Here is a 20,932-nt window from a genome sequence, read left to right as displayed (position 1 = left end):
GTGGCTTTCTGTCTTTGTCCAGGCTTTAGTTCAGGGTCCAGTCTGAGCCCGAGACCTCTCTGTTGCCCCCATTTGGCTCCTTTCTGCCCCGGCTGTAGCTTCAATCACACCCCCGCACCCCCCACCCGCCGCCAGTTCTCGGAGAGCCAGACTGCGGGCACAGGGGCCCCCGCAAAACTGGGGCGGGATCGCTGTGCTCACAGGTGAGCAGCTGGTGAGGGGTTAAGATAGTAATTGTGTAAGTCTTCCAGGCTTTCTCCCAGTTCTGCGATAATTTGATGAAGAACTTCACCCTAATTAAATATTCAAATTAGGAATAAGTGTCAATATGGCTTCCCATTGCCTGGAATGATGATTAATTGTATTCAAAACTCTAGTGGCCCGCTGTAATCTAAACTGAACCGTTGTTCTTGATTATTTTCTGCACCACACTTGCCATGTTTTTGTTTTAAGATTTAAACTAGTAATTGATTTGCCATATGCCGTCGAGCTGCACATACTTTAAAGCTGTGCGTTTAGGAACTTGGGGAGTTTGGAATTTTGATTTCCTTAGTCTTCCAGTGGCAGTTTTCTTGTCCAGTGCAGAGTGCTTTGGTTGGGAGGGGGTGGGGTGTGCTGCCCAGGAGGAAAACTCATTATATAGTCAAGTTGGTAGGCTGAAGTTGTATTGATCACAGCAAGTGGGTTGCCTGAATGGAAAATAGAAAGTCTGCATTTACATTTGGCTTCTGCTTTGCATTGTCTCGGCAAAGCAGCATGTTTCTAGTGGAAAAAGCATCCACTCAAATACTAGCCCAGCCAGTTTCTTTTGCTGTGTGTCCTTGGGAAAGTCTCCTAACCTCTCTGAACCTCCTTTCACCTGAAGAGTAGAATAATACTTACCTTGTTGGGTTGGGCCGCTTAGAGATGAGCATGAATCACGAAGAGTAGTTCAGGCGCTCAGTGAGTGGTAACTGTCATAGTAACAGACGATTGTGGGGACAGAGCCTTCAGTGTTGTTCCCACTGCCTCCCACCTCCTGACATCCGACTCCAAAACGGCCTCCCATTTCTCTGACTCCAGGAGTCTCCATTGCTGTCTCTTCCTCTGCGACATCTCCCAGCTCATTGCCTCGACTCTTGGATTTCTGCTTCATTGTTTGAGGCTTTTCTACCTGTCCGCACTTGCAGTCTTTTCTCTTGACTGATGGGACCACAGCTTCGACAGCCCTGGACTGGGCACTTCCTGGGGTTTGGTGGAGCGCCTGGTCCATGGTAGACAGACACTCAACAGATATTTGTTGTGTTCGTTTTTCTTTTTCTTTTTTTTTTTTAAGATTTTATTTATTTATTTATTTGACACAGAGAGATCACAAGTAGGCAGAGAGGCAGGCAGAGGGGGTGGGGGGGGGGGGGGAAGCAGGCTCTCTGCTGAGCAGAGAGCCCAATGCAGGGCTCAATCCCAGGACCCTGAGATCATGACCTGAGCGGAAGGCAGAGGCTTAACCCACTGAGCCACCCAGGCACCCCTGTTTGTTTTCTTTTTCTTTTTTTTTTTTTGGCCATTGCTTTAAAATGGAAACGTATAACCTTATTTGCATATCTTTAGAGCTTTTTACTTTATGATCTAGCCGATTTATGTATTTCAATTTACTTGTAGATATATTCCTAAAGAGGAAAGATAGAAATCTCATTTGGCTCTTTTTTTGTTTTTTCATTTTTTTAAAAATTTTATTCTCTTAGAGCAGTTTTAAGTTCACTATAAAATTGAGAGGGAAGTATGGAGATTTTCCATATATCCCCTGTTCTCACATATGCACAGCCTCCCTGTTCAATATACTCACTAGAGTGGTACTCCCACCCCCCCCCCACCAGGGATAAAACTACATTGACACATCGTAATCACCCCAAGTCCACAGTTCACCTCCAGGTTCACTCTTGGTGTTGTACCTTTTGTGGGTTTGGACAAAGATATGATGACATATGTCCATCATTATAAAATCATCACACCCCAAAAATCCTCTGCGTCCTGCCCGTTCACGCCTCCCCCAGCCCCTGGCAACCACTGGTCTTTTTACTCTCTCCACAGTTTTGCCTTTTCCACAATGTCCTAGAATTTGAATCCTATAGTATGGAGCATCAGATTGGCATCTTTCACTTAGTGATAGGCATTTATCGTTTGGGTTTTTTTTTTTAATGATCTCAGTGCCAAATTCTGTGGTTGGACTATAGTAGGAGCTCAGTTAAAAACTGGTGGACTGAATCAGTCCCAACACCAGATTATAGCAGCCTTGTGTGCCTGCTGATACAACAGTCTGTCCGCCCTGGGATGGCATCAGTTCATTCAGTTTATTTGGAATTAAGTTTCAAGTCTGGGCATAGCAAGTTTATGAGATAGTGGATATCACTGTAAAGGAAATGGGTCTTTAGGTTTTACAAAACCAGACTTCGCTGTTGTCTGTCCATCACAAAACAAAACAAAGCTGTCTCATCAGTCCGTGAAAAATGGTAGTAAAGTTGGCACATGGTGATTTCTTTCTGAGGTTGGCTCCAAAATCAATGAAAAAATAAAAAAACCCCATACTAGAAATTATTTTAGGGCCTAGAGTCATTAAAATGACTCTTGATATTATTAGAATGAAGTGGCAAGAAAAATGTGCAACATTGTCTCACGTTATCTCTGGGTCTTCACAGATCTGAATCCTAACTCAGGGCTCAGTTTGGAAGCACGGGGGACCCGGAGCTGGAATCCTTTCTGTGAAGTCTTTGAGGACGGTGCTGGTGCTGGTGCTGGTCGGGCCTTCCAGCTGAAAATGATTCATTTTAATTACCGTCCAGGGCAATCTGATACCTGAGCATATGGTCCTTAAGAAATAAGCTTGCCTAAACTGTCAGCGAGCGTGGGCAATGGTCAGGGACCTCATTCTGACACCGTTGACCAGCCTTGGAGAGCGGACGCTCTAGAAGGTGCTTATTAAAATGCCAGCAGGTGCAGCGAGGGTCCCCTTCCCTGTGACTCCCTCACCCTGCTTGTGCCAGGTGTTTTATAAGAGCCTTTTTCTTCATTAAATGGCATTCATTAAGCACGTCCTTACACCTGGCACAGAAGCTGTGTGTCACAGATGACTTCCTCCCGATGGTGTTTTGCAGGAATAAAGTGGAATTTCATGAAGCCGTTTGCTGTGTTCTTCCCCCAACCCGACCACCCTCACTCACTTATCGTGGCTTTTGCACATTCTATTCCTCTGCTGCCACCCACCCCCATTTCTGTACTTTGCTTCTGTATGTCACCTCTGGTCCTTGCCCACCAGCAGACGGGTCCTCTGGAAAACAAGATGTTCCTTTAGCACCAAACGCTGTGCTGTCTGCTTTCATGTATGTTTGGAAGCTAGACTCACACTCCCAGCAACTTCTGTTTTCTGCCATCTTCTTACTGATAAAAAGAAAACTTCTCGTTGGAAAAAACTAACACGTAAAATACGTGAAAGGGGAGGAGGAAGGGAATCTGTATCCACGCAGGCCGCTGGCCGATCCCAGTCCTGCCGCCAGCCCCGGGCCATCTCGGCTGGGAGCTGGTGTTTTCTCCCAGGCCCCTTTGATCCTTCCATGCGTCCGCATATGCATAACCACAGAAGTACACCCCGTGCAGGGGAGTTTCTGTACGCAGGTCTCGTTTCGTTTTATTTTGTTTTTACCGAACAGCTGAGTCTTGGAGATTTGGCTGTGGAGATATTTAAAAAAAACAAAAGAACAAAACTATGTCTGGCTCCTTCCTTCTTGTTCTGTCCTCATTTAGTGTCCTATGAGCATTTCCCCAGTTCACCGCTCTTACAAAGGCCGCCTGAAAGGACCCGGCTCCCGCCTCTCCTGCCCCTGGGTTCCCTCTCCCAGCACCACAGGGTCCCACCGAGAAAACCTAGAAACATCATTTTATGTCCAGACGGTATTCTGAATCAGATGCTTTATAATGTCCTATAAATTATATTACGTTTATATCATTCTATAACGTTCCGGTTTTTGAGTCAAGCATCATGATTCCAAGCTGCGTTTTGTGATTTTCCCCATCAGGGTTCAGACCCAAGCTGTATCCCCTCAGGCAAGCGGCTGAGCCTTTCTGAGGCCATCTGTCAACCAGAGAGGGTCCCAGCGCCTAGTCGTGGGGTGCGGGTGGGGGTTGCGTGATGCGTGATGCAGGGTAAGCCCTGTGAAAACAGCAGCTAACGTTGTTTGCTTGTTTTATCTTAAATAATTCCTTTCCCATGTTTCCGGTTATTTCCTCAGGCCACATTTCTAGAGGGAAAGCGAAAATGTCAGTCCTTTTGTCTGCTTCCTTCCCGGTTCTTAAGTCTTAATTTCACATCCTCTGAAGCACATTTGAATGTATTTCTTTCAGAGAAAGGAATGTGAATGATTTTATTTATTTATTTATTTATTTATTTTTTGGTCGGTGTCTTTACCTAGAAGAGACAACTTGAAGGAATAAGTAGTTTCTGAAAAGCCGCTCTCTCTCCTTAAACTTCTGTGGCTCCATTGTCTTCCGGCACATCGTATGATAGAGGAAGAGTCTGAAATCACTGCCAGTGTCTGCCGGGATTCGTCTAGGGGTGGGTCTCTCTTCATTGCCCTTCCCTGTCCTGTCAGCCCCATTGGTTTCCTTCTTTAGCGCCCCCCCCTTTTTTTTTAAAGTTTTTTAGAACAGGAAATATTTTCAGCTTTACTACAGTATACTCAGTATACAATAAACTGCACATATTTAAGTAGAATTTGATGAGCTTGTATATTTACACTTACAATACCATCACCGAATTCAAGGTCGTGCCGCCTCCAAAACTTCCTCGTGCTCCTTCGTAGTCCGCCAGCCCTCCTCAGGCCGACCACTGATCCGCTTTCTATCTCTATGGGTTAGTTCATATTTCCTAGAATGTTCCATAATATAATGGAACAATACCATGTGTATTTTTTACCTTGCCTATTTTACTCGGCATTATTATCTTGAGATTTATCCACATCGAGTGTATCAGTAGTTTGTTTCCATTTTGTTTTATTTTTAAAGATTTTATTTATTTGACAGACAGAGATCACAAGTAGGCAGAGAAGCAGGCAGAGAGAGAGGAGGAAGCAGGCTCCCTGCTGAGCAGAGAGCCCAATACCGGACTCGATCCCAGGACCCTGAGATCATGACCTGAGCCGAAGGCAGAGGCTTTAATCTACTGAGCCACCCAGGCACCCCATTTCCATTTTATTGTTGAGTAGTATCCATTGTGAGATGTTCTTCAATATACTTACCAAGTCACTTATTACTGGACATTTGGCTTGTTTTTTATTACAAATAAACTGCTTAGTACGTTTGTGCACAGATCTTTGTATAGCCCTATGCTTTCCTTCCTCTTGGGTAAAAACCAAGAAGTGTAATGGCTGGCTCCAGTGGTAGGATGTGTTAAATTTTCTAAGAAACTGCTGTTTCCTGCAGTGGTTGTACCATTTTACCTTCCCACCAGCAATGTAGAAGAGTTCCGTCTGTTCCTCAACCTTGCCCACAATTGATATTTTGGGCAATTTTTGCCATTCTAGAAGACACATGTTGGCATCAGACCATGGCTTCAATATCACCTCCCTAATGACCAGTGATGTTGAACATCTTTTCATGTGCTGATTGACCATTCATACATTTTCATTAGTGAAGGGTCTATTCTGATCTTTTAGCCATTTCTTTAAATTGGACTTTTTTTCCTCTATTAAGTTTTAAGAGTTCTGTATAAATGCTGGCTATAAATTGGGTATGTTTTTACAGATAACTTCTTCAGGTCTGTGGGTTATCTTTTCATTTATGTAATAGACCTTCTAAGGAACGAGAGTTTTAAGTGTTGGTGAAGTCCAGTTGATTGATCTTTTTCCTTGTATGGTTTATGGTTTTTTGTGTCTCATTTAAGAAATTTTCGCCAAGCCTACAGTCACAAAGATCTTCCCCTTTTTTTTCTTCTAGAAGAGGCCATGCTCTGCCTGTGAAGTTAAGATGCATTGAAATAAAAAGTGAAATACTAGGACTTCCAGACTTAATAATTTATCCTTTCTCTTTCCTCTTTTCTAAAAAACAGTTCTGTGAACCTCTTGGGTCATTTTATATATGGTGTGAGGTAAGCGTCAAGGTTCATTTATTTACATGTGGGTATCCAGGTGTTCTAACACCATTTGTTGGAAAGATTACCCTTTTTCCTTGAATTGTCTTAGCACCTTTTGTTGAAAATCGATTGATCATATATGCTTAGATTTATTTCTGGACTGTCCCTTCTGTAGCATTGATCTGTATGTCTGTCTTTATGCCCTAATACCACACCATATTGATTATTGTACTTTAAACTAAGTGTTGAAATTGGGAGTCTGGATATCCGTATTTATTTAGCCATGAGTCTCTTTATTGATTTTATTGGAATGTTGAAAGCCCTATTGACTCTATAATATGGAGTCGTTATTGTTGTTTTTTACTTAGACCGTAAACTTCTTTTTCTGATTGTTACTTCTCTTTTAATTATTGTGGTTTCTTTCTAACACCTAGAATATTCAGGTTGCTTCTCTGTGTTTATCATAATTTTCCTCCTCATCGCTTGGTTCTTTCTTTCTCTATGTTCTAGAAAATCTTGGGGGGCTTTTCCATGATACTATTGATTTAGTTCTTTTGGAATTTTATTTCTCTGTTATTTCTAATGCAGATAAATTTCTCTATATGCTATAGTAAATTCTTTTTTTTAAAAGCTAATGTTCTTATCTTGTTGTATGACATTTTTTGTAGACCAGCAAAAGAATGTATTTAGACTGTTGGCCAAAAGGCAGGGTATGTAAGGTATCCCCCCATCTCACTTAGGTGGTCACTATTGGGTAGATTATTTTCTAATTCTTCATCACCTTTCTCTGTTCACCTTAGTTTTTGTAGGGCCTCAGTGACAGGAGGCTGGCCAGAGCCGTCACTGGCCCAAAAAATTATCCAGTCTTGGTTTTTCAAGGACATGTATCATTTCATCCACCTGGTTTGATTTTTTTCCAACTATTGGTTCTTCGTACCAGTGAGAGTGAATAAACAAATGTCATTCCTCATTATTTGGGGGATAATGTTTCTGTCTTGGAGCGGCCTGCCGCTCACGCCTGCTCTGTCCCCCAAACACAAGTTTACATTCTCAAAGGATTTGGTCGCTGCTAGTCAGAAGAGGGACTCCCAGGCTTGTCGGGGAGCTGTGAGGTGGCTTTCGTGTGAGGAACATCATGTTCCAGTTCAAACAGCCAGACACTGGACTTCTCCTTCCTGGCTGGCTGTCCAGGCACTGTTGCCTTCCCGCCATGCTGTGTCTGTTAAATAAAGATGCATTTAAGTGGAGATTATCAAACCCTAGGCCTTCTGGACTTAATAATTTTGTCTCTTCCTTTCATCTTGTCTAGGATAGTTCTGTGACTCTCATGGGTCCTTCGTATTTTTATTCCTGCTCTGCTCTTTTTTTTCTTTTATATGTATCGACACACAGTTGATAGCTCAGCCATGTGCCCTCGCAGGGCTCAGGCACATGGATACTGGGGAAAAGCAAAACCTTCAATTATCTTAGACTACTTTATTCTCAAACTAAATTCTTCTTTTTTTTTTTTTTTAGCTTTTATTTGTTAGAGAGAAAGAAAAAGAAAATGAGTGGGGGGAGGGCCAGAGGGAGAAGCAGCCTCCCCACTGAGCGGAGAGCTCAGGACCACGGGATCGGGACTGTAGCCAAAGGCAGGCGCATACCAACTGAGCCACCAGGTGCCATCGAACTAAATTCTTGAGAATAGTTACTTGCCTGGCCATAACAAGTAAGTCTTGTCCTTCTGTCTTTTTTTCCACTTGTGAAAATTTATTAACTTTTTTCCATGAGCACCATTTTCTTTGAGGAAGCGTCCCATGGAGACCAGGCCTTTGTTCTTGTTCTTACTCTTCTGAGCCCAACCCACCAACTTCAGACCTCGGGCTTTTGTAGAGTCAGTTTCAACAGGCTGCCCTACAGCAATGGTTTGAAAACTTTGAGTCTAGGACTTCTTAATCTTTAAAAATGGAGGATTCTAAGGAGCTTGTGTTCACATGGCTTGTGTTAGCCTATAATTACCTTACTGGAAGTTAAAACTGAGAACAATGGGGAGCATACAAGTATGCAAGGAGACCTCAGAGTGATGACCCCACAGTCTTGCAGCTTCTGAAAAACTCTGGGGTGCCTAGGTGGCTCAGTCGGTTAGGCGTCTGACTCTTGGTTTTGGCTCAGGTCATGATCTCAGGGTTGTGGGATGGAGCCCTGCTTTGGGCTCCCTGCTCAGCGGGGGGCCTGTTTCTCCCTCTCTTTCGGTCCCTCCCTCCCCCACCCCCTACTCCTGTGCTCACTCGCTCTCAAATCAATAAATCCTAAAAAGAAAAAAAATTTTTAAATAAAAATTTTTTTAAAAAGGAGGTGAGACCTGAAAGTGACATCTGTCTCTAACTGTGAGTCTACCTCTGCCTTAACGGCCACAACTTCGTCCACGCTGCCCCTTGACAGTCTGAGAGGACATCAGGCATCCCCACTGCCTGGGCAGAGCCAGCTCCATTCTATGTGGCCACTGGGTCCAGAAGATTAATGGTAACATTTTAAAAATTCACACAGACCTGGAATCAGCACTAGAAAATACAGATTTAAATTAACAAGGAAAAAGCAGAATCCCATCAAAGGAAATAAATCGTGCTGGCAACTATTGTCACCTAATAAAATGTGTTCCATAACTGAAGGGCTTTCCTATGGAGCTGTCTGCAGCTAGTGGCCATGTTAATTGAATAAGGTGCCTAAAACTGACTTGGGGGGAAAAATGAAATTTCCCTCAGCATCTATTCAGCCAGAGCCGTTGTCAGCAGCCCGTATGATACTGACCTATTTGTTCCACAACAGCCAGTCCCTCCTGCAGAAAGTGGCGGTTGCTCAGCCCAGAGGCCCCCGTCCTCTGGGGTGTCCCCTGTATAGGAAATGGGGAGGAGAGCTTGGTACAGTGCACCCTCTTCTAGTTGGAATTCTCCAGGGACCAGATAGATTTTGGAAGAAGAAGCCATCATTCAAGTCAGGGGGCAGAAATTGTTGGCCTCTGACAGTCAGTTTGTTCCAGTGGTCCAAGGCCTACTGGGGATGGTTCTAGAAAGTCTTCCTCTCTAGGCGCCTACCTAGCTAGAGATGGTTTTCTGAGTCCTTAGGTCTATCTCTTAGCCTGCTAGTGATCTTTATGAACTTTCCTAAAATCTAAAACAAGGGCTCTGCTTATGGAGTAATCAGTAACTTTGGAACCCATTGATAGAACCTTGCCAAACATGCTGTCCAGGGGACCCCAACAGCTGTCATGTTCTTAGACTGCTCAGTTTGGCTTGGAATACCTACTTGTTCTTAGAACCCTCTGGACTAGGTGCTTCAGAAGAGCTGGGCATCTCGGGTCCATAGTCTGCCAAAGTGCCCAACTCCTTCTTTGCTCTGCTAGCAACACCCAGCGTCATGAATGGCATGTTCCTTTCATCTCTTTAGACAATCAGGCTGTGGGAAAGAAGCCCAGGTGTTGGGTTAACCAATCACAGCTTCAGGTATGAAAATGAGGATTTGATATCTCTTCTCGCTGGATGCTGCAGTGAGAGGCATGGCCTCTGGCTGATGGTCTTCTGAAATGTTTTGAATGACTGTAAAATATTTCATCAGACAGTTGTACCATAATTTTTTAAGCAGTCCCCTATTGTTTGAGCTCTGATTCCAGTTTTGGCTTTATAAACAATGCCATGATGAATGTATTTACTATTTATGTAAAAATACTCGGGAGTCAGAAATAACTGCATTTTCCAGTTAACCAGCCCTGTCCTGGGGATGAGAAAGAGACAAGTGGGAAGTTTTCATGTAAGTCAAAGTACAAGTCAGTGTAAGATTCACTCATTCATTCAATATTCTGTAAGATCACCTATCAGGTGATCCTAGAGGCTCTCATATTTTAAGTCTTCTCTGTGTGGAGGACACTGTTCTAGGCACTGGCGATAACGGTGGAAAGTGTAGTGTAGATCATGTTCTGGTGACCTGTGAACAAATCGGACAGTCCTGTAGAGTGGGAATGGTCTGCAGAGAGGAAAGTGGGGTGTTGTAAGAGCGACTGGAGGCAGGGTGCCCCAGCAGGCATCTAGGGGGGTGGCCTGCCTGGGGGAGGAACCAGCGTCTGGAGAACTGGAGGAAGAGTGTTTAAGGCAGAGGGAACAGCAAGCACAAAGGCCGTGAGGCAGGAACAAGAGCGCCGGGAGCTGGTAAGGTTGGAGGATGTGAGTGCGGGGACCATGAACAAGACAAGCTCAGAGAGGAGCGACGGGCTGGCAGGACCTCCCAACCACGGGGCATTTGGATTTCATTCTAATCCAGAGGGAGGGCACCGGCGGGTTCTGTCGTGGTCCTGGACTATGCCCTTCATCAGTGGGACGCCAAAACAATGACCAGAGTGGGAGGAATCAGAATAGGAGCTGTGTGGGAAATCATAAGGGACATTCTGCTTCTACACGCCCACTGCATGCCTGGTTCTGTGCCGTCTATCGGCTTGGTCACAAGGTACGCAGGAGGGGGCAACACGCCGTCCCTGAGGGGCACCCAGCTCCCGGGGGTGGTGCTGGGACTTGAACCTACATCAGACCGACTCCAGGGTTGGTGCTGCTAACTGCCACCACTGCTCTCCCTCCCTGGGCATGTGGTTGGGCCGTGGGGTGTCCCATTCTGTTGCTTTTCCCTTGGTGACATGGTATCAGAGGGACTGTGTCCTGCCAGGACCATCAAGCCAGTCAGTGGCTGAGATGCTGAGTCCTTGGCCTCATCGCTTGCAACAGGGTTTGGGGACGGACCGTGCAGTCCTCACTCTATATACCTGAAAGCCGAGATGATACAGTAGGGCAACTTCCAGATAATAGTGTTTACCCCCGGAGGATAGGCGGATGAACGTTTTCCCTAATTCTTAGCATTCGCTTTGTTAGCTTTCCCTCTGAAGCCCCCGGCCCCGTTCCCTGATCTATCGGACGGAGTTAACTATTCCAATCGGAAAAGGTTGCCGGGAGGATGAGGCGAGGCGTGTGCGTGAAGGCACCCAGCCCAGTGCCTGGCTTGAGGTCTCCCGGCTCCACCCGGCCCCTGCTGGGGAACTAGAATCTCCTTTCACTCTGCTATCACCAGAGCCTCGCTGGTTCCTGTCATCTGTCACTTTCAGGCTAATCTGACGCTGCAGTGCCCCTGGGCCGCTTCTCCTTCTGCAGGTGACTTGCTCTTTCCCTTTAACCACAGGTTATCTGTCCCCTCGGCCCCAGCTGCCCATTCTCATTACAGGAGGCTTTGCTGTGGCTTTTCCTCCTCCCACCCCTACATTTCCTCCTTCCTGAGTCCGGACAACAGAAGTGAAAAGCAGCTCTTTGCAATGCAGGGAACCCTTCTCTTTAAAGCTGTCCCTGGTCGGGAGCCTCTCATCTCTCTGGGTGCTGCATCATACCGTCCTGTGGCAGCTGAGGAGCCAGAGTCTGGGGTGACTTCATTTCCGTTCACCGCGTTCCTGTTGAGCTATGACTGTCGAAGATACAGTCGGGTGTGCGACTCGAATGTGCTGTTAACGTCACATGTACTCTATGAACCACACATTGTCTGTAGGAGATCAGAAATCCTTTTTCTCTCTCCCACCCCCCCCACCTCCCATAAATTCCCAGTCACCACCGATCCCTTCTTATATCATACCTGTTTTCTTCCAGGGCAGAGACGAGTGGGATGCCTGGTGTAATAGAGACCACTTGAGTCTGATTAGCAAACACACACATGGGTAGAAATGGAGTCACAGACACTCTGCAGTTTATACCAAAAAGATCCAGAGGTTTTATTGGAGTAGATTCAGTGCTTGATTTGGTCAACACGTGCTCAACCACTATCTACTCCAGGTCAAAAAATCATCCTACAAAAAGGGCACAAATTGATGAGCTTCGGCCCTGATTTTGAGGAGGTCACAGTCGTGTTAGGAAGACAGGCTCGTATCAGATGCTTCAAATATTTTGTGCAAACTGGAGAGAGAAGGGACATGCAGGCCTCCGGTGAGCCCAGAACAAGCCCAGGGAAGGTTCTACCAGAGAAGGCATGCTTGGATGGGGTCTTGAGGGATGAATAGGAGTTCGGAGTGTAGGTAAGGAAGAAATGGAGATTCTACGAAGGGAAACAGCCTGGATAAAGAGTCAGGCTAAGGCATGAACATCACATCACATATTCAGAGATTTACAGAACTTTCCCCTCTTCTGGGTAGAGGGAGAAGTAAGCAGGGCAAGAGACAGTTGGGAAAGGTGGGCTAGTGTGTGAGCACCGCTAAAGTCGGGGAATGGCTGAGGATGAGGTTGCCTCAGGAAAGCATATAGAATGAGGACAGAGCTCAAGCAGAACCCTGACAAAGAGTAACTTTTTAAAAGTTGGAGGAGGGACCAGAAAGGACATCTGCAAGGAAGAGCGGCTGGCCAGGGTAGGGAGGGTTGCCGAGCATGTCAGCCAGGCACGATCAGGTGTCCCAGAGAAGCAGGAAAAGTTGAGACCAGGGAGTCCACATCGGGCGGGGCTGCTAAGGAGCCAGGCACCTTAGTTTCTCTGGTATAACCTTTGTTTTTAAGTCCTGTATACCGCACAGTTTCCCCCACACTGTTCAGAGGGCTGCAGTAGGACACTTTGGCAGGAACTGGGAAGGGTCTACACACAGTAAGTGCTCAATAATTGCAGTTTCACGAGAATCCCCACTGTAATTTGCTGCTCCGTTCCCGTCTACCACGGCATCACCGTTTTATTTCCTCACCTTCCCATAGGCAGGCAATCTTTTAAAACTGCAAATAGGATCTTTCCACATCTCTGCTTTAAAATCCTCCTGGATCAAGTCGAGCTCATGTAGGCCCTCCCACCCCCACCCCGGGCTGTGGCCTGGCAGCCCTTTTGTGCCTGGTGCCACACCCTCTCCTGGCCTTCAGGCTCCGGCCACCCTAGCCCCGTGCCTCCCTTCACCAGACTCCCTGCTATGTAGGAGACTCACTGCAGAGCCTGGAGCCCTGCTCCCCTTCCTCCCTGCCGGGAGTCCTCCGTTCTCCCCAGACACAGCACTTCTGCTCTGCATGCGTGATTCCCTTTGTAAGCAGGTGTTCCCTGAACTTTGTGGGTATTTTCCTGTCCTCCCCCATCCCGCTGCAGGGTGAGCTCTGTGCACACAGGGGTCCTGCCTGTCCTGCACTTCCCGCCCCTCACACCAGGCCCCATCTGCATATTCTCCTATCAGACTCTCAGCCTCTCTTTAACCACTGAATGGCTGGGCTGACCCTCTTTTCTCTTCTGGCTTCTGCTTGGCTCTTTGCCATCCAGGTCTGCCTGTCTTCCGAAGTTCCACTAACACCCACCTCCTCCTCAAGCCTTCCTGAATGCCTCCAGCCCCTGGGGAGGCAGGGGGACTGCACCGCACAGATGTGTGATGCCCTTAGTTTGGGCGGATGCACCTTTCGAAAATGCTTTCAAGGCTTAGAAATCTTCAGGCATGGCAGCCCTGCCTTATAGTTCTTCCCCGGCTTCGGGAAACCCCCTCCCCCGTGGTGTGGTGGGTGCGAAAACAGCAGCCGCCCCAGCCAGCTTCGTGGATGTGCGGCCAGCTCCGTCCCACGGGCACGGGTTCAGAAGGCCCACGTCAGGCCCAGGGCTGTTCGAACCACGGCCTCCAGGTCTCAGTGTGTGCTGGGCCTTACGCTCGCCTTGTAGGAGCGCAAGGAGCCAGAAGAGACCGCCTGAGCTCAGCATCCCCCGAGGCCTGGCACACGGCGGCACCCTCTGCGGGGTCACCTGTCATCATTTTAGCTCCGCTCAACCACAGCCACAGTCCATAATTCATTCTTCTGTGTGCTCAGCTTCACTGACTCAGTGCTGCGGTCAGAGGCGTTGATCAACTGTGTAAAACCCTCCTGCAGCTGCTCCTTACCCTCTCAGGGTCGCAAACCTGGCCGGCCTTCAACGTCACTGGTGGAGCTGTTAAAGATAGATTCTTGGCCGCACCCCAGGCCCCCCAATCGAGGCTCCCCGGGCTCGCGGCTGTGACTCTGTGTTGTTAGCGAGTGCCCCGCAGCCCGGATGCCTTCGTTTGTGCTGTGATGGGCAGAACAGAGTTAGGAACTCTTGTCTGAGGGAATGAAGTCTTGAAGCATGGCAGTGGGGGGGGGGGGTCCCCTTCCAACCTGGCCTCAAACTTACCAGCCTCCCTTCCACACATACCCTGACCCTGTGCGCCAGAGGCTTGGCTTTCTCTGACCACCCAGTGAGTTCCTTTTACTCCGTAAAAGTAAGGACACAGTACCCGTGTCCTCTTATGACAAGGGGTCACTAGAACCCCAGCCTCTTTCTCAGAGCTCTTGTGCTCCCTCGCACCCAGGCACCTGCCCTGTTGCATCTGGCGCTTTATTTCTACACCTCGATCCCCTGTAACCCGGGCACTCCTTCAGTGAGCGCACCCCTGCATCCTTCGTTAGCATTAGTAAAAGCAGACACTCAGATCCGCTCAGCACATGTCAGAGTCTCCCTGCACTTGGGTCTGCTGGTTCCCACCCCCTCTTTCACCAGCCCTGGGTCTAGGCAGTGCTCAGCAAAGCCCTCTACCCGCCGGGTTGAGCCAGACTGTTCCATGGCACAGATGTTCGCCTCAGTGTTCATGCTACAGCAAGCAAACCAAATGCCTTTACAACCATTGGTGTTCGTCTTGTCACCAAGAGACCCTGTGGGGACAGGTCTTGCCTAGAGAACGTTCCCTCCCAGGAGCCTGTACATTCAGGAGTCATTCCTAGAAGGTCATGCATTTGTTGTGTGAAAAAGGCAACATGTATAACATAAAACTTTGTCATAAATGCTCCCTTCCTCAGTCTTTTCCCTTTTGACTGAGTGCGGCCAAAACTCGGGCTACTGAACTCATTCAAGCCAATCCCTATGCCTGCCAGTAAGATGCCTTATTGTTGTTTTTTCTCCCAGACCTGTTGGGTTTGAAATATATTTCTTATCATCTTAATCTTCTTTTGCATTTGCTAAAGGCAGCTGATGACCACACCAAATGGATTATTTACTTTGCTTGAATACTCACTTGGGCTCTGTGGGCACCTTGAGCTTTAATGGCCAACACCTTTGTCATAAAAAGCCAATGCTGGACCAATCGAGATGATTTCCTGAGCACCTACTGTGTACTCCTGCCAGAGGGCGAACACACAGGCCCAGCAGTTCAGGAGAGCAGGCCATTCTGATTCTCAGTGGTTGTATGTTTTCCTGGACTCACGTGGTAGTAATAATACTCTAGACCTTCATTCACAAAGTGCTCCTTGCCCTACTCTCAGTGGCCTGTGGGACAGGAATGAAAGCCATTGGGTGGACAATGGAAGCCGGATGGCAGAACATGCCCGGGCTCCTGGTCAGGGTCAAGTGTTCTGTTTCTGCGGGTGTATTTTGCCCAGTGAGCAGAGATCGAGACAGAGTTGCTCACACAGGCCATAAGGCTTGGGAAACATTTTCCTCCACTTGGATATTCTTGGAATTGAAGAAGGTGGTTGCTGATGTCTGGAAACTTCTGAATTCCTTGAGGGGGCTTTGAGCTGTTGGGGGGCCTGCTCCAGGGGCGCCCCCTCCTCCTGCTCTGTGCTGCCTCGGGCTGGTGGTGGCGCGGGTGCTTTCTGAGCCTTGGGGAGTGCTCTGTGCGCCCTGTAACCTCCTCTCTCCTCCGTCTCTTTCTTAGGCACATCTCACTAACGCTTCCTGCTACCTTCCGAGGCAGGAACAGCACTCGGGCTGACTATGAGTACCAGCACTCCAATCTGTATGCCATATCAGGTACGTGGGGCCTCTGCTCATGGCCAGCTACGGTGTCTGTGTCCCGGGCACCACCTCCCTCTGCGTGTCTCCTGGCTTCTAATGGCATCTGTCTTACCTGTCTTTTCACCCTGCGAGGAGCCTGTCCCCTGCAGAGATTAGCCCTTTCCTTTCTTTGTGTCACCTCAGCACTTAGAGAAGGGCCAGACACTCTGTGCATTTGGAAACTAATGATGAAAAACAATGTGTGGATTTCGCGAGCTTGAAGGGAGGTTTCCAGAGAATACTCTGTGCATTGTTCACCTGCCAGAGCCAGGGCCGGGTTTCCCATGGGGTCTCGGGAGTGGCACAGAGCTGAGGCCCAGTCCACTCACCAGCCTGTGTCCAGGTCTGTTCTCCCCTCTCATTTCCCAAAGCTAGGTTTGCAGCCAGAAGGGACGCTGGCTGTCTCCTTTCCCACCCTCATCATAAGGGTCTGTGATTTCTGAACTCGGCCTTGAAGTAGATGGTGGTCCTTCGGCCGGAGCCTCAGCAGTGCGCGTTTGCCTTTCCGCCTTCACCACAGGGGGGAACACTTACAGGCCTGATGGCAGAGTGGAGACTCATGGGGTGCCTGGCAGCACAGGTGATGCGCTAAGAGCCCAGGAAACCCGTAAGTTCACCTCCGATGATCCTAGGCCTCCAGTCAGGGGCGTTTGTATTTAAGGGGGAAGTGGCAAATCGGTGCCACTTACCAGCGCATGGCCTTAATGGTGAGTGACGTTTTGAACACGGGAACATGGCACTCATTCATGTACCATAATGAATCCGTTATTTAAAAGGTAATCTTTTTTCTAAAAATTGCAACTTGGGGTTACTAAATAGATGAAATAGAACAATGGTATAATTCATGTCAGTATCAGTTTCTCTTGTTATGATCACTCCCTAATAGGTTTGGAAGTAGAAGCAAAAGCCAGTTGTTCCATTTCTGGGTGGGGGGAAGAGGAAGACCCGGGATGTCCTTAAAGCCCGGGCGCCTGGCCAACCTCCAGGAGCCCAGCTCCTTAAAGGGGCAGAGGGAGCGCGTCGTCTCAGAAAATCACCTCCAGAGAGAGTTACTTTTGTGCTGTGGCTATTTCAGCGAAGTCGACAAGGAGCATAACAAGTATGGAAAGATGAACTATTTTGTAGAAAAGCTATTTCCCCAGATGCTTCATGGCAGAGTAGTGCAAAACAGGTCTGTGAAACCCAGCAGGGCAGCCCCGTGCCGAATGCGCAGGAGGAAACCTCAGTCAAAGCCGATGCTTCTTTCCTCACGCTTGCAAACCTTTTTCCAGCCACGGTGTTCGGCTTGAGCCCCCCCTTACCTGGGTTCTCTGATGCCTTTCCCAGCTGTTGACATTTCTGCAGAAAAGGACCCACAGAGCGAAACCTCCTCTGGTTTGGCAGGAATGTTCCTGTCTGCCTCTGGACCGCTGCTCCCTCGCCCCTCGGCTTTGATGAGGTGTTGTCTGGGGTCATTTCAGCCGTGAGTTTAGCAACACCAAGGTAACAGCCTCAAGACACAGGGGAAGCCATTCAGAAACTTCCTGTTACATTTATGTAAGTGGCAGTCGGTGGGATTTTATCTTCCAAACAGTGGTAGTAGAGGCTGCCCCCTCCTGTGTCTCCCCCCACCCACCCCAGCAGCAGGCAGCCCCCAGCACCTCCGTGGCTGCCGGCACCAAATTGCTCCACCAGGGTCCGAGGCTGCTTTGTGGGAAGGCTGCCAGAAAGAGCCCACAGGACCCGCCAGCTCCATAAGGCCTGCAAGCTCAGCACTGGGCAACCGTGGTGCAGCCGGGAAGCCTGCCCGCCCCCCACCGGCTGCCTGCCTGCGAGCCGTGCTGGTGGAAGGGAACAGAGACCACCTACCCCACCCCCAACCCCGTCCCTGCCATGAATAGCATTTGGCACAGAATGGCACATCTCAGTTTGGGATTGCAGAGTTAAGGTTTCAAGGGTTGATTCCAAAAGCAGTGGAGGCAAAAGTGTGCCCCAGGCCCTCGCCGTTGCCTGGTGCCCTACGTACGGTGGCTGGAGCTCAGCCAATAAGGAAACGAAGCCGCAGACTGTTCCGAACCGGCCCTGGTGCCCGGCTGCCACAGGCTTCGGGGGTCTGCCTTCCATGCAGACTGCTGGTGCGTTCTGGTGCGTTCCTGAAAATATGTAGTGAGGGCTCCCTTCACACGCGGGCCCTCCTAAAAATGAGTAGATTTCTAGGTGAAGTAAATTGAAAAGCGAGTAGCCCATGCTTAACTTGTGTGTGTGGTTGTTAAAGTCATATTAACTTTTCAGTGTCTTCTCAAAGGCATGCCCGTTACCCAGCCCCTCTCCTGTCCCCCGCACAGAGGCTGCTGGTGACTGTCAGGGGTGTAGAGGGAGGGACAGCGCTCAGAGTTGCTGGAGTAAGGGGAGGGGACTCTATGGAACTGTGGCCCCGGTGCGCAGAGGCGCTCATGAGCTGTTCATGGGAAGGAGAGCCTTTAGCCCAGGAACGCCCCCTGTGACCTCTGCGGCAGGTGATCTGACCTGCTTCTCGAATGCATCCCGGCGTGTGGGCCTCCACCTCCGCCTATCCTGTTCCACCTCTGCAAGGTCCTCCCCTGCTCAGCTGAGCTCATGTTCATACCCACCCAGCCATTCGGGCTGCAGATGTGTTCCACTGGCCAAGGTGTGCCAGCTGCCAGCTGCTCGGCCAGTAGATCTCTCTCGCCCACAGAAGTGGGGTGAGGGGCTTCGGCTAACTCAGTGCCGAAATCCTGAGAAGCACATGTCCCTTGCCTTGCCACTTCGTACCCTCATCACATGGCCACAGGGCCTGCCTTTGCTCCTCATGCATCCACCAATAAGAATTTTTTCTGGAAAACACTCACGGGTGTTCAGGAAGGTTTATCCACAGGGATGAGCGCTGTTGCTTCTTAAAAATAATACTCAGGGAAAGGGCTTGGGGTGGGGCTCTTAAATGCCCCAGACAAAAAGCAAAGGGTTAAATTGTGGAACATTCTTAAAAGATTTGATGCCTTAACTCTTAAGGCATCAAAGATGGTTTGGATAAAAAGGTGCGGGTGAATGTTGTTAAGTGACAACCAGAATGAGCAATGTGATCACATGTTTAAAAATATCCAGGAACACCTGAGCAGCTCAGGGAAGCATCCGACTCTTGATTTCTGCTTAGGTCATGATCTCAGGATCATGGGATCGAGCCCCACATCAGGTTCTGTGCTCCGCATGGAGTCTGCTTAAGATTTTCTCTCTCCCTCTGCTCTTCCCCTGCTTGCACACATGCTCTCTCTCCGCCCCCCACCCCTAAAGAAGAAATCAGAATGTCTGGAAAGGTACCCCCGAAGGTGTTTACAGTGGTTTTCACCAGTCTTTCCTGCTCTTTTCTTTCCCCTTCCGTGCAGTGTCTCATTTCTCTATGCTGGCAGGTGTTACTTTTATAATAAAAAGTTTGGGCTTGCCTGGGTAACTCAGTCAGTTACATGCCCAACTCTTGGTTTTGGCTGAGGTCACATCCTTGGGGTCCTGGGATCGAGCCCTGCGTCAGGCTCCACACTCAGCATAGAGTCTGCTCCAAGGATTCTCTCCCACCCTCCCCCTGCTCTCCCTCAAATAAATACATAAGTCTTAGAAAGAAAGAAAAGAAAAGAAAAAGTTTAGACCCAAAGTTCATTTGGCGTGCTCTTAGTAAGCCATGCTGGTCCCCGCGATCACCTTGCCTTTTCTCAGTGCTCCCAAGCCTCCTGATGCCTCTTCTGAATTCTGTTGGAAATCACCTCCAGGCCACAGATCGATCATTTTCTTATGGTCCTTTTTGAAAATATGGGGGTTTTATTCCCTTTGTTGTCCAGTTGCTGGTACTCCTGTCCACTGCTGTGCTTAACTTGTGTGTGTGGCCCAAAGACCACTGACCACCAGTCTAACACCACTGGTGGTACAGACGCCGATGGGGTGTGGGAGCCCGGCTTCTGGTGCCGTCTCCTCACCTGCCTTGCTCCTCACACCCCGCATCAACATCTCGTTCTTTTCCTTAGGCTTGAGGATAGTTTTCCTTGAAAGAGGAGGTAGAAATCGAGTGGTGGGCTTGGCCTGGTTTGGCTCACTGTGATTCATGTGTGTTAGAGTTGGCAAACCACTTTTTTTTTTTTTTTTTTTTTTAAATCCTTGTGTCATGGGTTCACGCTTTCCTGACAACATTCGAACTGGCTTGTCCCCCTTAAGACCTTACCTCCTGGGAGGTGCCTCCTTGGGCCATGTTGATTTTCTAGATTCTACCCCAAAGCCCTACTCCTGCGAGCCCTTATCAGGCTTCTTGGGAGCTGTTCATTTTCTTCCTAAGAATGTCCCGTTGGGGACGGTATGTGCTACGGTGAGTGCTGTGAAATGTGTAACCTGATGATTCACAGACCTGTACCCCTGGGGTACATAATACATTACATGTTAATAAAATTTTTTTTTTTTTTTTTTAAATAAGAATATCTTCTCTGTTCTGGGGAAGCCTGGGTGGCTCAGTTGGTTAAGCAGCCAACTCTTGATTTCGGCTCAGGTCATGATCTCAGGGTCATGAGATCGAGCCCCATGTCGGGCTCTGCACTCCGTGCAGATTCTGTTTGAGAATCTCTCCCTCTGCCCCTCCCCCCCCACACTCTCTCTCCCTGTCTCTTTCTCTCTCTCTCTCACTCTCTCTCAAATAAATAAAATAAATCTTAAATATATTTATTTTTTCTGTCCTGGAAAGTCTTCTGATTTAGTCCTGAATGATAGCCTCCTAAACTTTCTGTTCCCCCTAGAATTATTTTAGATGTCTAGATGTCTGATCATTTATTTCTAGGCCAGCCGGTCCAGAAAGATACAAGGCAGCTCCAAAAATACCTGTAACCAAATGAAAACGGAAGCGAAAAAGTAAGAGTGAGCAAAAATACAGGATAGAAAAGGAGGGTGCGGCTGTGGGCGAGGTTTTGCACAAAGGGGATTCTGGATTTGGTTCCGAATCAGGACAGTCTCTGTATGGATAAGATTAAAACAAAGCTGGTTGACTAGGATGAACCTAGCTTTTCCTTAAATGGAATTTAA

The 20,932-nt window shown here is 48.3% G+C and overlaps 1 protein-coding gene across 4 annotated transcripts in view; it reads left to right on the top strand.

The window, feature by feature from the left end:
- The window catches only part of MVB12B (multivesicular body subunit 12B), a 185,157-nt gene that overhangs the window by 90,291 nt on the left and 73,934 nt on the right, over positions 1-20,932 (top strand). For all 4 annotated transcript variants that reach the window (XM_032308054.1, XM_032308053.1, XM_032308056.1 and 1 more), the window contains exon 7: positions 15,765-15,859. In XM_032308054.1, coding sequence (XP_032163945.1) covers positions 15,765-15,859 — 95 coding nt within the window. The remainder of the gene's footprint in view (positions 1-15,764; positions 15,860-20,932) is intronic.

This window comes from Mustela erminea, chromosome 12 (genome assembly GCF_009829155.1).
Source record: "Mustela erminea isolate mMusErm1 chromosome 12, mMusErm1.Pri, whole genome shotgun sequence".
Taxonomy (NCBI): domain Eukaryota; kingdom Metazoa; phylum Chordata; class Mammalia; order Carnivora; family Mustelidae; genus Mustela; species Mustela erminea.
Note: the sequence above shows the minus strand (reverse complement) of the source record. Positions and strands in the feature narration are given on the sequence as shown.